Source organism: Gymnoscopelus microlampas, assembly GCF_963454915.1.
Source record: "Gymnoscopelus microlampas genome assembly, chromosome: 16".
In the NCBI taxonomy this organism is placed as follows: Eukaryota; Metazoa; Chordata; class Actinopteri; order Myctophiformes; family Myctophidae; genus Gymnoscopelus; species Gymnoscopelus microlampas.
In genome coordinates, this window is record NC_139953.1 from 49,383,375 (window position 1) to 49,397,873 (window position 14,499).

At 41.6% G+C, this 14,499-nt stretch overlaps 1 protein-coding gene across 1 annotated transcript; it reads left to right on the forward strand.

The window, feature by feature from the left end:
- Positions 1-2,678: 2,678 nt before the first annotated feature.
- Positions 2,679-12,523, forward strand: LOC311063072 (prosaposin-like; the record flags this gene model as incomplete). Its single annotated transcript, XM_084082282.1, has 7 exons — positions 2,679-2,964; positions 3,171-3,283; positions 5,050-5,230; positions 9,694-9,777; positions 10,462-10,565; positions 10,971-11,143; positions 12,383-12,523. The coding sequence occupies 7 exons, from the start codon at positions 2,679-2,681 to the stop codon at positions 12,444-12,446; spliced, it is 1,005 nt and encodes a 334-aa protein (XP_083938408.1). The 3' UTR covers positions 12,447-12,523.
- Between the last annotated feature and the right edge of the window lie 1,976 nt (positions 12,524-14,499).

Sequence of the window (14,499 nt, forward strand, 5' to 3'; positions counted from 1 at the left end):
GGACCCCCTGTAGTAACTCTGAGGACCCCCTAGGGGTCCCGGACCCCCTATTGAAGACCCCTGCTGTAAACTGGGGAAAAAAACGTTTTTTCTTATTTTTTTCAAAAGGGCACTTCTGGTCAAGAGGGCAAAGGGCAGGTGCTCTAGCACCACCTAGAGTCTATCTGTGCACGTCCCTGGTCATGAGCTGCTGTTGTCTGTGTATGGCAGGTCACCACTCACTGTGAAGAGGGAACTTGTGCTGGTCAATGACTTCTTTCAGATTAATCTCTGACCACATACTTCAATTCACACCTGGTCAGCCAGTTTGTGCTGGCTATCTACCGTAGCTATATCCATGTTTATGAATTACATCATTTATGCCAATTATGCTAATGAAAAGGGTTGCATGATTTAGTCATGGCACGGTAATAATGTCTGGGCATATATACACATAGACTTAGAGTCTATGAGGGTCTGATATCATCTTTCTAAGTTGTAAAAGGTGAGAAATGCAGTAATTTTCTGATTTGTATCGTATTTCTGCATCATTTATGAAAATGACGCTAATGAGGAAAGGTTGCACGACTGCACCATGGTAATAGATTAATTTCTGGACATCACAAACATCTTAGACTCTCGGAATACCTTTCTAAGTTGACCGGTGGCAACCCTCCAACTGCTTGAGGCTTCTCACCATTAGGGGAAAGTTTCATTAAAACAGTTCCTGTCAAACAGGATCAAAGATGAGCTGACTGTCTATCTCGCTAGGAGGCCACACGGAAGAGATTCCAGGTTAGCAAAGCCCCCAACTACTTACCATACGGAAGATGACACACCATTGGGGAAAGCATCAGCAAAACAGTTCCTGTCAAACAGCATCAAAGACATTCTATAGTAGCTGTGTATATCTGTCTGTCTCTTATATGTCATCATGATTTGTGTGCGTGGGGAACTCATTTGAAACAAGCTCAGTGCTTTTATGAGTCTTCCAGTTTAGTAGACCTTGTATTGTGAATTTGTACTTCCATGTACTGTTGTTCTCATGTCTTACTAAATAAAGTACATCATCAATCAATCAAACATCCATCTTGCCAAGAAAGCCCTCCTACGCTTTGAAGGGAAAGACAAAGTTTCCATAGTCATTTCAAGGCAGGAAATTAATATTGTGTCAAATAAGAACTGTGTTCCAAAAATAAACAAATGAACCTTGCTGTTTGACTCTTATGGATATGAAGCATCAACTGATGGTGAGAAAACGCTAATGTTACCGCCTCCAAATGAATGCAATTTTCACCCGAAACAGACTGTATATAAGTGAGTGACTATCATAAACGATACAGAACCTCCTCCCTGACAATATCGCAGAGACAGTTTGTTTATTTTTGGACCACAATTCTTATATGAGACGATTCTAAGATGACCCAATGTTATTCTCCATAGAGAAATTACTTACGTAACCCATGAGATGAGGGAGTGACGTCAGGACTTCTGTTACCCTATAAGTCACTTATTTATCTTTGTATAATAATGAATAAACAACATAACAACAATCATTAGGGTTGGGTTATAGGGCTATTTGGGTTAAAACACGTCCACATTGGCTTATTTTTTCATGTTAAAACATTTACAACGACTTTGAAGCAGATTTTATTTAATGTTCTATGGTTTAGAGCCGTGGTTCTCAACCTTTTCAGACCGTGACCCCCCAAACAATCATATTTGGACTGGGGACCCCCCAAAACAATCATATATGGACTGGGGACCCCCCCAAATAATCCTATTTGGACTGGGGACCCCAAAACAATCATATTTGAACTGGAGACCCCCAGAAATAATCATATTTCGACTGGGGACACCCAGAAATAATCATATTTGGACTGGGGACCCCCCACCCCGACAAGCACTTGGAATGTTGAGGCATTACATTTAGTTTGACTCGGTTCCACGGATAAACATTGTGAAAATAGCCGATCTATAAGCTCACAACGCCTCGCATTGCAAGCTTATAGATCAGTTATTTAGCTTCTTTCTTATATTATTTGAAAATTTGGCCGATGTTTGACCAGTTTTTATACTGTAGTTTATTGATTACTTTTGATGCAGTAATGGTCTTTTTACATTTTTTTTGTATTAGGTATTAAAAGTCCATAAATTGTCACTGTACTGTCATATGGGGACCCCCCAAAATCATGTGGGGACCCCCCTGGGGTCCCGACCCACAGGTTGAGAACCACTGGTTTAGGGGTAGGCTATTCAAATGTGTCCCGCCCCTCCTCCACTGTGATTGGACAGCTGAGGGAAAGTGACAGTGATAAGTACAGTGTTCCACCCAAAGCACTGCACTTCTCTTCATAGAATAGACTCTCAGTGTTCATGTCTAAAACTCTGATTTAGTCTTAGTCTTTTGAATAACACACCATACGTTTTTTTAGTCTTAGTCTTAGTCAACAAAATTAACACTGCAGCAAATTCTGATTTAGGCTAGTCATAGTCTAAAAAAAAACACATCATTTAGTTTTAGTCATATTTTCAGTCATCTGAAATTAGTGGACTAATTATCAAAATCTCTTTTAGTCTTAAAAATCGTTTTTTAGTCTTAGACTTAGTCAACAAAATTAATACTGCTAAAAATGGAGGGCGCTTCACCAAATTGTTCGTTTTGTTCGAATTGTGCTCCCACTGAAAACAATTCACCGATGCAGGACTCAGAGCAAATAGGGCAAACAGAAGGCGCTCCCACTGAAAACAATTTACCGTTGCAGAACCCAACTCTGAGGCAGGACTTAAAACTGATACGGAACTTTGTAAAACATAAATTAACGACCCTGGAAAAGGGAAATTGGTTTCGCTTTTTCTCGTACTTTGTCTACATTCTCCTCTTTTTCCTTCTATGCTTTTTTCTCGTTCCTGCGAGAAGTGAGAACAAGCTGCAAGTCCTGAAGAAAGACGGTGAAGGAACAGGAGGCTGTTCAGTGGATCCAGGTAGGAGAGGGACGATTGGCTAATGTTGTTAATTACTTCATTTGAGTTTTGATAATGTAATTTACACTTGATCCAATTAATCCATACGGGAAAGATTAAAGGTGCTGGACTAGGGATACTTTTTGGTTAATAATCAGAACTACTCTTGTAAAAAAATAAAAAAAAATAAACAATGGATAATAATAATAATTATTTCACTATTTTAGTTTTTTTAGATCTCACTGCTGGCTTTGACGACGAGGACGGGATCTCACGCTGTGGAATCTGTCAGACAATCATCAAGGGCGTTTTGGAGATCCTGGGGAACAACAGGTCAAAGGTGTGTGGTGTGCAGATTGATCTGTCAGTCATAACCTGAAAGCCAGTGGCGTGCACAGACATTTTGAGGGGCAGGTGCTTACTTGGTCTGCTCTTTTTTTCCCTCTACACCAGGGATGGGCAACTGGCGGCCCGTCACTTAATGCGGCCCCAGGCCAAAATAAAAAAAAAATGTTTTTTGGCCAAGTCTACACCTGCAACCACACGTAACTTCTACTTTATTCTTCTTATTCCTCGTCTTTGTATTGGTATTGTTTGTGTTGGAGCGCCTCAGTGCGGCTGCAGAGTTCATGTGCAACCTCTTCCAGAGAGAGATAGAGACACTATAAACTCTGCTGGAGACACAAAACAAACTGTGTAGACTTGGCCCTTTGAAATAAAATGTATTTTGGCCCAAAAAAAAAAAAAAAGTTTTCTTTTTTTTTGCATTAGTCGACTGCCAGTCGACTATTGGCAATTAGTCGCCAATTAGATTCGACTAAACAAATCCTTAGTCGGGGAGAGGCCTACTAAATGCTAAATAAAAACAAAGTTATAACAAATAATAATAGTTAATATCCCTTATTTATGACATATGTGACTATTATGGGCTTTTTGAGTAATGGGGTACTACTGGCGAGAGTGCCGATAAACGGGCGGGCTGGGACCAAAATCCAGCCCTGGCATTTTGGTCCGAACCGGCGCACCGCCCCCGGACCGGTTTGCCAATGGGAGGGGTTTTGTCAACGGGGGGTGGGGGGTCCCTGCCGATAAACAATGCGGCCCCCCTGCCGATAAACAATGCGGCCCCCCAGAGTGATTGAGGAAATTTTGTGGCCCTCACCATCTACAAAGTTGCCCACCCCTGCTCTACACCTATACCTCTTTACCGAAAGAAGCGCTGCGAGGCGTTGTGGGCTTGTAGATCGGCTATTTTTGGCTAAAGTTCTCCTCAGAAAAGGGATGCTAGGTTTCGAGTGGTTATGGTAAAAAGAAAAATCATATCACATATAAGATTTGGCGGACCCCCTGTAGTAACTCTGAGGACCCCCTAGGGGTCCCGGACCCCCTGTTGAAGACCCCTGCTGTAAACTGGGGGGAAAAAAACACCATCTAGAGTCTATCTGTGCACGTCCCTGCTGAAAGCCTAATGCAAATGTTAACTGATGTGTGATATGAGCGTGCAGCAGTGTTCATTTTGACAGCACATTTAGTTGATTTAGTTTTAGTCTTTTGAATAAAATTCCATAGTCATATTTTAGTCAAGTGAAAAGTTTTAGGTAAAAAAAAGGCATGGGTTTCCGTTTTAGGCGACTATAATGCATTTTAGTGATGGTGTGAAATGCCTGATTTATACTCGGCTGTGTGACGAAAATGGCAGATCTACAAGATACAAACCTGCACACAACCAAGCATAAAATGATTTGTCTTAGTTCTACTGGATCTCTTCTCCACTAGTCCCGCACTAACATTGTTTTTCTATTTTAATGTGTTGATGCAAATGTCAATATATTTAGTCATGGTTTTCGTCATCATAGCTTAGTTTTTATTTAGTATTTGTCAGTGATAAGAGGTAGTCGACAAACATTTTTCGTCACAGTTTTAGTCGACATAATGAACACTGGTGTGCAGGTTATATTCTTTCTCTTCTTTCTGACCCAGCACCACAAATAAACGTGCGATGTGTGTAGCTGTCACTGTTTGTGTGATAAAATACATATCTACACAGTTGTAGCTATATTGGATTGTTTCCATTTCAAACTGAACCTCTCTGTCTCTGTCTCACAGCCCGCGATAGAGAGAGCCCTGGGCACGGTGTGCAAGAAGTTCTTCAAAAACTTATTTGCGATAAAATTCTGTCAATTCTTTGTGAAGAAGTTCACCCAAAAGCTTGTTCAAATAATCGCAGAGAACTCCGATCCCACGTCTATCTGCAAGAAACTGCGGCTCTGCGGCGACAACTCCTTCTGTAAGCACTCTGAGCTGATTTCACGGCACCTTACATCGATTAACCCTTTAAAGACCTGGAACGCATCTGTGTCATTTTTAGATTTCTTTGGCTAGAGAGAGATATCAGATTACAAAACAAACGACAGCAGGAGGAGCAGAAGCAGCATGGCTTGCTGGCTCACACACACAGTACAACACTTAACAACAACAACAACCACCACATTGCCACTGCAACTTAGCAGACTACAGCTGACAGACTGTTCTAACCCGACAACAAAGGCAATTGCACGCTGGCTACAAACACAGCAACAACAGCATGGCTCACTGGCTTCACAGTGCAGCACATAACAACAACAACAACAACAACAACCACATTATTGCAATTGCAAGACAAGTAAACTGTTACAGTTGTATTAATTACCTGATTGCTGTTGTCTCAGCTCCGTCTGACGTTTTCCCTTTTTCTTTTTCTCGTATCCAGAGGGGTATATGCGTTTCATTTTGTCTAGTGAGTGAGCTTTCTTTATTTTTTAAACCAACGCGCGCTAACCGCTCTAACCATAACACTCTCTCACTGTCACTGAGAGGGGAGGGGGGGGGGGGGGAGCAGACAGCACACGCCAGAGCGTGCCAGTGACAGCCAATCAGACAGCCTGCAGCAGTTGTCTCATTCAAGCCAAGCAGTGCTGCGCTGCGCAGCCTGCGCTGATGTGAACGCAGTAATGCACGTTATTTTCTGCTGAAGGGAGGGGGCGGAGAGGGGGGCCTTTTGATCGGCGGGTAGGCGGGGCCCCACGCAACCTGCGTAGTGTGCGTGTAGGGAGAAGCGGCCCTGTGCCTTTTAGAGCGCTATTCAAAAATAGCAGATATACAAGCTCATGGCGCGGCACCGAGTTTTAAAAAAAAAGTTTTAATGTTGCTATAATATCAGTGGTTCTCAAACTTTTTTCATGTCAAGGACCACCCAAAATGTTGTTCCAGGGACCCCCCCAGAAGCAAAACTTTGAGTTAAAAATGTTCGCTTTAAAAAACTATATATATATTCAAAGATTTGCACACATTTTCTAGATTTTTCAAAAATAGCAGAGTGCCGCGCTACGAGCTTGTAGATCTGCTATTTTTGAATAGCCAAAAGTGTAAAATAATGCTTTTTTAGCTCAAATCTAAAAATGATGGGTTAAATCGATTAAAGTGTTAAAAATGTATTTTGAGGCAACCTCGGTGAACAGGAACTGTTTTGATTATACAATGCATATTTGATCCGCACAATCGAGATAAACACTTATAAATAATAAATAAATGACTGGATCGTATGGATCAAATATTGATTGATTGATTGATGTACTTTATTTAGTAAGACATGAGAACAACAGTACATGGAAGTACAAATTCACAATACAAGGTCTACTAAACTGGAAGACTCATAAAAGCACAGAGCTTGTTTCAAATGAGTTCCCCATGCACACAAATCATGATGACATATAAGAGACAGACAGATATACACAACTACTATAGAATGTCATACAATCAGTTTACAGGTTACTGGTATGAAGAGTGAGAAATATGTACAAAAGGAGAAGGAGAGAGGGGGGGGGGGGTAGGGGGGTAGGTTAGGTTAGGACTTAGACAGGGGCCATTTTCCAATTGCAGCCTCCTGAAGGTGTATCTTTAGGGCTGTTTTGAAAGAGAGTAGGGTTTTACACTCCTTTACTCCTTTTGGTAGGGCGTTCCACATTTTTGATGAATAGCATGAGAACGAGTTACTTCCCTTTGTTGAGCCAAAAAAGGGTTGGACAAGGTTTGTGGAGCTGCCTCTGGTATTGTGATCGTGGACATCATTAACATTTTGGAAGTATTTTGACAAATACAGGGGGATCCCAATGTTGTGATATATCTTGAAGACCAGGCCCATAGCAAGTTGCTGTACTCTGTCCGCAACCCTAAGCCATCCAATCCTATCAAAATGATCAGGGGTTAGATGGGTTTTGTAGTTGAGGCCAAGAAGTAGCCTTACAAGTTTGTTTTGGGATGTTTGGAGCCTTGTTTTTAAGGCCTTGGTGGTGTTCTGATACCATGAAGTACATGCATAATCGTAATGACCTTGTATGAGGGCCACTGCAAGAGTCTTCAGAGTCTTCTTACTGACTTTACGATCAATACTCCGCAAATAGCGTGTTTTTTTGTGGACCGTTTTGATCGTTTTTTCAGCATTTTTGTCACCAGAGAGGTCAGCCTCCAAGATAGAGCCCAGGTAGGTAATTTCGTTTTTTCTTTTGATGATATCATCACCCGCTTTGATCGTGAAGCTCTCTGCCTTTCTGAGGTTAGGAGTGGACCCAAAGAGGATGCATTCCGTTTTGCCCAGGTGTAATGAGAGCTTGTTGTCGGAGAGCCAGATGCAGATCTTGTTGAGTTCAGAGCTGAGAGTTTTCTCAACCTGCAGCCTGTCCCTGTCCGAGACTAGCAGGGCCGAGTCATCTGCGAACAGGAACAGGTTGCAGTCGCAGGCTGACGACATGTCATTCACATACATCAGGAATAGTAAGGGTCCTAGTATACTTCCTTGGGGAACACCACAAGTCACTGGGAGGGGGGGGGACTGGGTGCCGTTTACTTCCACCACTTGCTCCCTCCCTTCCAGGTAGGATCTCATCCAGTTCACTGACGTGTCATCAAAACCTATTGCTCTGAGCTTATTGATCATAATCGGGTGATTAACGGTGTCAAAAGCCTTCTGGAGGTCCAGCATGACCATGCCGCAATATTTGCCCTTTTCAATCTCTTGTTTGATAGAGTCGTTCAAATAGAGAAGGCATGTGTCAGTGGAGTGGTTTGTTCTGAAGCCAGATTGGAATTTGTAGATTAGATTTTTCTCGGCAAGATACTTGTCGACCTGTTCATAGACTATTTTTTCCATGACTTTCGAGATGGAGCTTAGAATAGAAATAGGGCGGTAGTTGCCAGGGTCTAATTGGTTTCCTTTTTTGAACAGAGGGGTCACCCTTGCTTTTTTGAAGTCGTTGGGGACCTGTCCCTGTGTGGTGGAGAGGTTGAATATGTGGGTAATGATTGGAGCAATGGAGGCGGCTGAGTCTTTTAGAAATTTGGGGGGGATATTGTCGAGGCCTGTGGCTCTGTGTTGATGAAGAGCACTCAATTTTTTAAACACCTCTTCTGTTTTCACAGGGGAGAGTTTAAAGTCATCTTTGCAAACACCCTGTTTTTCGTAAAATGAGACAACATACTCCTCACCATATCTCCCAGAGTGTGGAGGAAGTTTTTCAACCAAATCTGAGGCTACGGTCGTGAAGAATATGTTGAGGATTTTACTCACTTCGTGTTTGGATGAAATGAGAGTGTCATTCACCTTGAGGCTTAAGTTTGAAAGCCTGGTTTTCAATTTTTTGCTGCAGCCTAGGAGGTTCTTGAGTAGCCTCCAAAGCTCTCGTGTTTTTTTTTTATTTTCCTCAATCTTGTCATCGAGGTAGCTTTTTTCTGCTAACAGGAGCATGCTATTTACCTTGTTTCTTAGCTTGTTTTTTTCCTTTTCAAGTTTAGCTACGTGGGATTCGAGACCTTTGTTAAAACATTTGGCTAGTTTGATCCTACTTTTATGAAGCTCAGAACACTTTTTGTCTCTGACTTTCATGGCAGTAAGGATGTCCGAATTCATCCATGGTACCGAGCGGGTTTTGACCCTGATGGTTTTCATGGGAGCCACACTGTCCAAAATTTGAATGAATTTGGTTTTGAAACAAAGCCAGGATTCGTCTACCTGTGTGCTGTTTAGAACGTCGGACCAATCCTGTTCCTCCAGTCTGTGATCTAAGTCCTCACTCTTATAATTTTTGAGGTCTCTGATTGTGACTGTTTTGTGGTAACCGGTCTTAGGTTTACGTTTCTTTCTGGTGCAGAAGATCATGTTGTGATCAGATATGCCACAGGTGGAAACACCACTATTTAGGATTTTTTCCTTGTCCGTTGTTAGAATGAGATCTATGGTAGTTTGAGAGGAAACACACAGCCTTGTGGGCTGAGTGATCAGCTGGTGGAGTGAATGCCGATCACAACACGCCTTGAATGACTTATACACTGACGCTTCCTTGCGGAGTATGTCAGTGTTAAAATCACCAAGAAGAATCGTCTCCGCATGGTCCACTTTAGCTAAGCATTCATCAAGTCTATCATAGAAATCAGTCTGGTTAGGAGGTCTGTATATGGTACCGACTAGCACAGGTTTGGCATGTTTAAAAATGATCTCGACCCACACAGCTTCAATGTTTTCATCCATCAGGTCTTCCCGAAGGATGCAGACATTGTCAGTATGAACATACATGCAAACACCACCCCCGTTTCTGTTCCTATCTTTCCTGAAGAGTTTGTAGTTTTCAATATGTAACACTTGACATAAATACTTCTGAGTTGACCACTCAGAAGTGTTTGTGATTGACTTGTCGTTAACGCTGTGCTGATTCCATGCAGCCTACCTTGACGAGCTGTTCATCATGGACATGAGGCTGACTGACCATGAGAATACTGTGGCAGAACTGAAGCGACATATTGGAGGTATATATTCATGTTTTACAAACTTTGTTCTGTGTATGTGTGTGTGTGTGTGTGTGTGTGTGTGTGTGTGTGTGTGTGTGTGTGTGTGTGCGTGCGTGCGTGCGTGCGTGCGTGCGTGCGTGCGTGCGTGTATGAGGGGTTTGATTTGTTTAAGGGGGGTAGCATTGTCTGTACCATAGACCAGTGGTTCTCAAACTTTTTCATGTCAAGGACCCCCAAATTGACATTTATTAGCCCGCGGACCCCCATTTGAAAAGATATGCCAGGGACCCCCATAAGAGAAGATTTTTACGGCTCTAGCAGTGATTCTCAACCATTTTAATTTCTTGGACCCCCAGTTTGACATGCATTAGGGCTACGGACCCCCATTTAATGGCATTTCTATCTCTGCTACCCCAATTTATATTGTAAAATCAATGTTAATTTAACTCTGAGAGTGTACAAATGGAACCAAATGGACCCTAACGGGTCCATTTGGTTCCATTTGTACACTCTCAGAGTTACAGACCCATAAGGGTCCATTTGGTTCCTAACTACCATTTAGCTGGGGACCCCCCGGAACTCCCTCAAGGACCCCTGGGGGTCCCCGGACCCCACTTTGAGAACCAACGCCATAGACAGCCCCATAGACTTCATTAGAAACATTCAAAAAAATAAATGTAATTGTAATTTTAATTATTTTAGATTCCTTTGCTGCCTTCGGCGATGATGAATCCGGTGTCAGCTGTCCCACATGTAAGTTCGTCATCACGGCTGCTTTGAAGGAGCTGGGGAACAATAAAGCTAAGGTGAGTCGTTTGCATCTTGATGCATCTGTCATCAGTCGTGTAAAGTCACTAAGTACATGTACTCAAGTACTGTACTTAAGTACAATTCTGTACTTTTACTTCTACTCCACTACATCTCAGAGGAAAATATTGTACTTTTTACTCCACTACAATTATTTGAAAACTTTAGTTTTACAACGTAATAATCTATATCTGCAAAGTAACTAGTGACTAAAGTTTTCAAATAAATGTAGTGGAGTAAAAGTACAATATTTGCCTCTGAGATGTAGTGGAGTAGAAGTAAAAGTACAGAAAATTTGAAAAATACTCCAGTAAAGTAAAAAAAAAATCCTCAAAACGGTACTTAAGTACAGTACTTGAGTAAATGTACTTAGTTGCTTTACACCACCACTGTATTTCTCACAGGCGGCAATAATCCATGCCGTTGAGAGAGCGTGCGTCAAGTTGCCCTCCTACTTCACCAACATGTGTGAGCATCTGCTTGAGACTTCCATTGACAAGATGGTTCAGCTAGTGGAACAGGATGTCAGTCCCAAGGCTATCTGCACCGCGCTGGGGTTCTGCAAGGAGGCCAGCACGTAAGTGTGCTCAGGATATGCTTTATTCATGGCACCTTTACGCCATTGGTCCGGGGACCCCCAGGGGTCCTTGAGGGAGTTCCAGGGGGTCCCCAGCTAAATGGTAGTTAGGAACCAAATGAACCCTTATGGGTCTGTAACTCTGAGAGTGTACAAATGGAACCAAATGGACCCTTGTGGGTCTGTAACTCTGAGAGTGTACAAATGGAACCAAATGGACCCGTTCCATTTGTACACTCTCAGAGTTAAATTAACATTGATTTTACAATATAAATTGGGGTCCCAGAGATAGAAATGCCATTAAATGGGGGGTCCGTAGCCCTAATGCATGTCAAACTGAATCACTGCTAGAGCCGTAAAAATCTTCTCTTATGGGGGTCCTTTGGCATGTCTTTTCAAATGGGGGTCCGCGGGCTAATAAATGTCAATTTGGGGGTCCTTGACATGAAAAAGTTTGAGAACCACTGCTTTAAGCCATTCAATCCGAGAACGCATACTGTGTCATTTTAGATTTGAGCTATAATCATTATTTTATGCTTTGGATATTCAAAAATAGCGCCACGCTACGAGCTTGTAGATCTGCTATTTTTGAAGAATCGTGAAAATGTGTGCAAATCTGTGAACATTTTGAACTAAAATCTTTGCTTCTGGAGGTTACTGGAACAAAATACTGTACAAATGCTTTATAAATATACATATAATATATTCAAAGATTTGCACACATTTTCCGCAAAATTGCCAAATAAATCTTAAAATGACACACATGTGTTTCTCTTAATGGTTACATTTTTTTATATGATTTATTTGGTTTCTTTTATTTAGCACAACATTAAAAGACAAAAATAAAGGGTGTCAGGAGGAGGCAAGAAACCCAGAAGGGCTTCTGGGGATTTAGTTCACTTCTGGGAATAGTTCACACAAAACATGACTTATTTTCTATGCGTTTTCTATCACACCCCATGAAGCCTTGAATTCATGGAGATATTTTTTTTGTTTTTGTTCCATTCCTAAGCCAATCATTTCTTGAACGGTGGAGACGATTTTTTCTTTCATGCTTTTGTAATGCTATTTTGATGCTATCAAATTATTGTCTCAGGAATTTAACAAAAACTAAAAAATCTCCTTGAATCTCCTTCATGGGGTGAGTAATTGATAGAAAATAAGTCATTGTTTGGGTCCTTTAAGGACTAATGTTTTAAAACAGGTTGACTGTACAGTATTTGCTTTCCTCCTCTCTAGCTGTGATGGAACAGAGTGTGACCGCTGGAGGGACGGCCAGACCAGCCAGACCAAAAAAACGTAGACGGCACGCCATAGCTGAGTGGCATCGCCATAAACCACTCCCAGTGACATTAACCCTTTAAGACCTGAGGCGATTCTTAAAAATGTTTTCTGAATCAGTTTAAAAAAAAAAAAAAAAAAAAGATTTTTTCAAAAATTGTAGATCTACAAGCTCATAGCGCGGCACTCGGTGCCGCGCTATGAGCTTGTAGATCTGCTATTTTTGAATAGCCAAAGAAACCTAAAGTGACACAGATGTGTTCCAGGTCTTTAACATCTGTGGCCGGTGTCACTTTAAAGTGACAGGCATCTAAACATAGTGTTTCTATGTTAGTGGTGAGGGAAGGTATAATTCAAGGGTCTTCAACAGTGGGGGGGTCTTTGTGCGATAGGGACTATTCTTTTTTACTTTTACATTAAAGGACGACTTCACCGCTTTTCAACCTATCTTCATATAATTGGTCCTCACTAATACTCATGATAAAATCGTACAATTTTTTTCTACATGGTCTGTGTCTCATAGGAGGGCTGTGGACAGTCCAGAAACCCGTCTACCAGTGACATCATCGTTAGGCAGGATTTTTTTTTTCAACAAGATTTCACATTTTTTATTTAGATTTGTATTAACACGAGAACAATGGCTTCTTTTATTGCATTGCAACTTTCCAGGAATAGAAAGCCTGCAGTTTCTATTAGCTTGGATTCCCCATTGATGATGTCACTGGTAGACGGGACTCTGAACTGTCCACAGTCCTCCTCTGAGACACAGACAGAGTAGAAAAAAATGGTACCATTTTATCATGAGTATTAGTGAGGACCTATTATATGAAGATAGGTTGAAAAGCGGTGAAGTCGTCCTTTAACCACTTGAACCCTCGCATCCCTATTCTGGGGGGGAACATTAGCCGAAAATGGCTGATCTACAAGCTGTCAGGGGTGATGCAACTTTGATGATGGAGGAGGTCGTGTTTGGATTCATACCAGCTGAAATCAATAATATATCACTATTCTGATATATTCTGATACTATTATAATATACTGATATTAACCTGCGGGCCACATTAAGTGAAGGTGGGGACCGCATGTGGTAGTAATGGACGGAGCTCAAATGTTTTGAAGACGACTATTAAAACAATGTTTTAAAAACCAGAAAGAAACCGATGGATCCTGTCACGCCAGCACACACTAATGCATAGCCTATATGCAAATCTAATGTCTTTTCTTCTTTCTGTTTTTATGTCTTTATTCACTATGTGGCTCTAGAATAAAGAAATGCATAAATTTATGTCGTCTGTCTGTTATTATTGGGTTGTGTGTGATGCAGTGGTGGGAAAATGTTTTACTTAGGTAAAAGTATCAATACTGCAATGTAGAAATAACTGTTACAAGTAAAAGTCTGAAATTCAAGATTTACTTGAGTAAAAGTACAAAAGTATTTGGTATTTGGTATCAAAATGCACTTTAAGTACCCATACCCATTATGCTTAATATTTTGAAAATAGCCGCGCAGAGACGTTGTGAGCTTGTAGATCGGCTATTTTTGGCAAAATTCTCCTCAGAAAAGGGATGCTAGGGTTCAAGTGGTTAAGGTAAAAAAAAAATCATATCACACTAAGATTTGGCGGACCCCCTGTATTAAGTCTGAGGACCCCCTGTTGAAGACCCCTGGCCTAGCCACTGTAGCCAGTCTGACGATATGATAGAAAGGGCACCAAATAGGCCGGCACCAAATGAACCCCACCGCTCATAAGATGCAATGTTAAAGTGGTCACAGCATCACGTGTAAAAATGCTTCCCATCAAACTTTCAGATGCTGTTTTTCTCCCAGTATGGAGGAAGAATGCTTAGGATTGTTACTGTGATCTCTCACTCTTGAAATATATATATTTCTTGGTTTGTGTTGTGTGTAAATAATGATAACTCAAAGCAGTTTTCCCCCAAACCCCTCCTCCAGTGTCTGTCATAAGAACGGAGGAGGCGCTCTATGATCACGGCACCAGAACCTGCTCTTGCTCGCGCAGCTGCAGCCCGTCAAGCCTAATTTATGCTCCGTCCCGCCAAGGTGTCGCACGCAG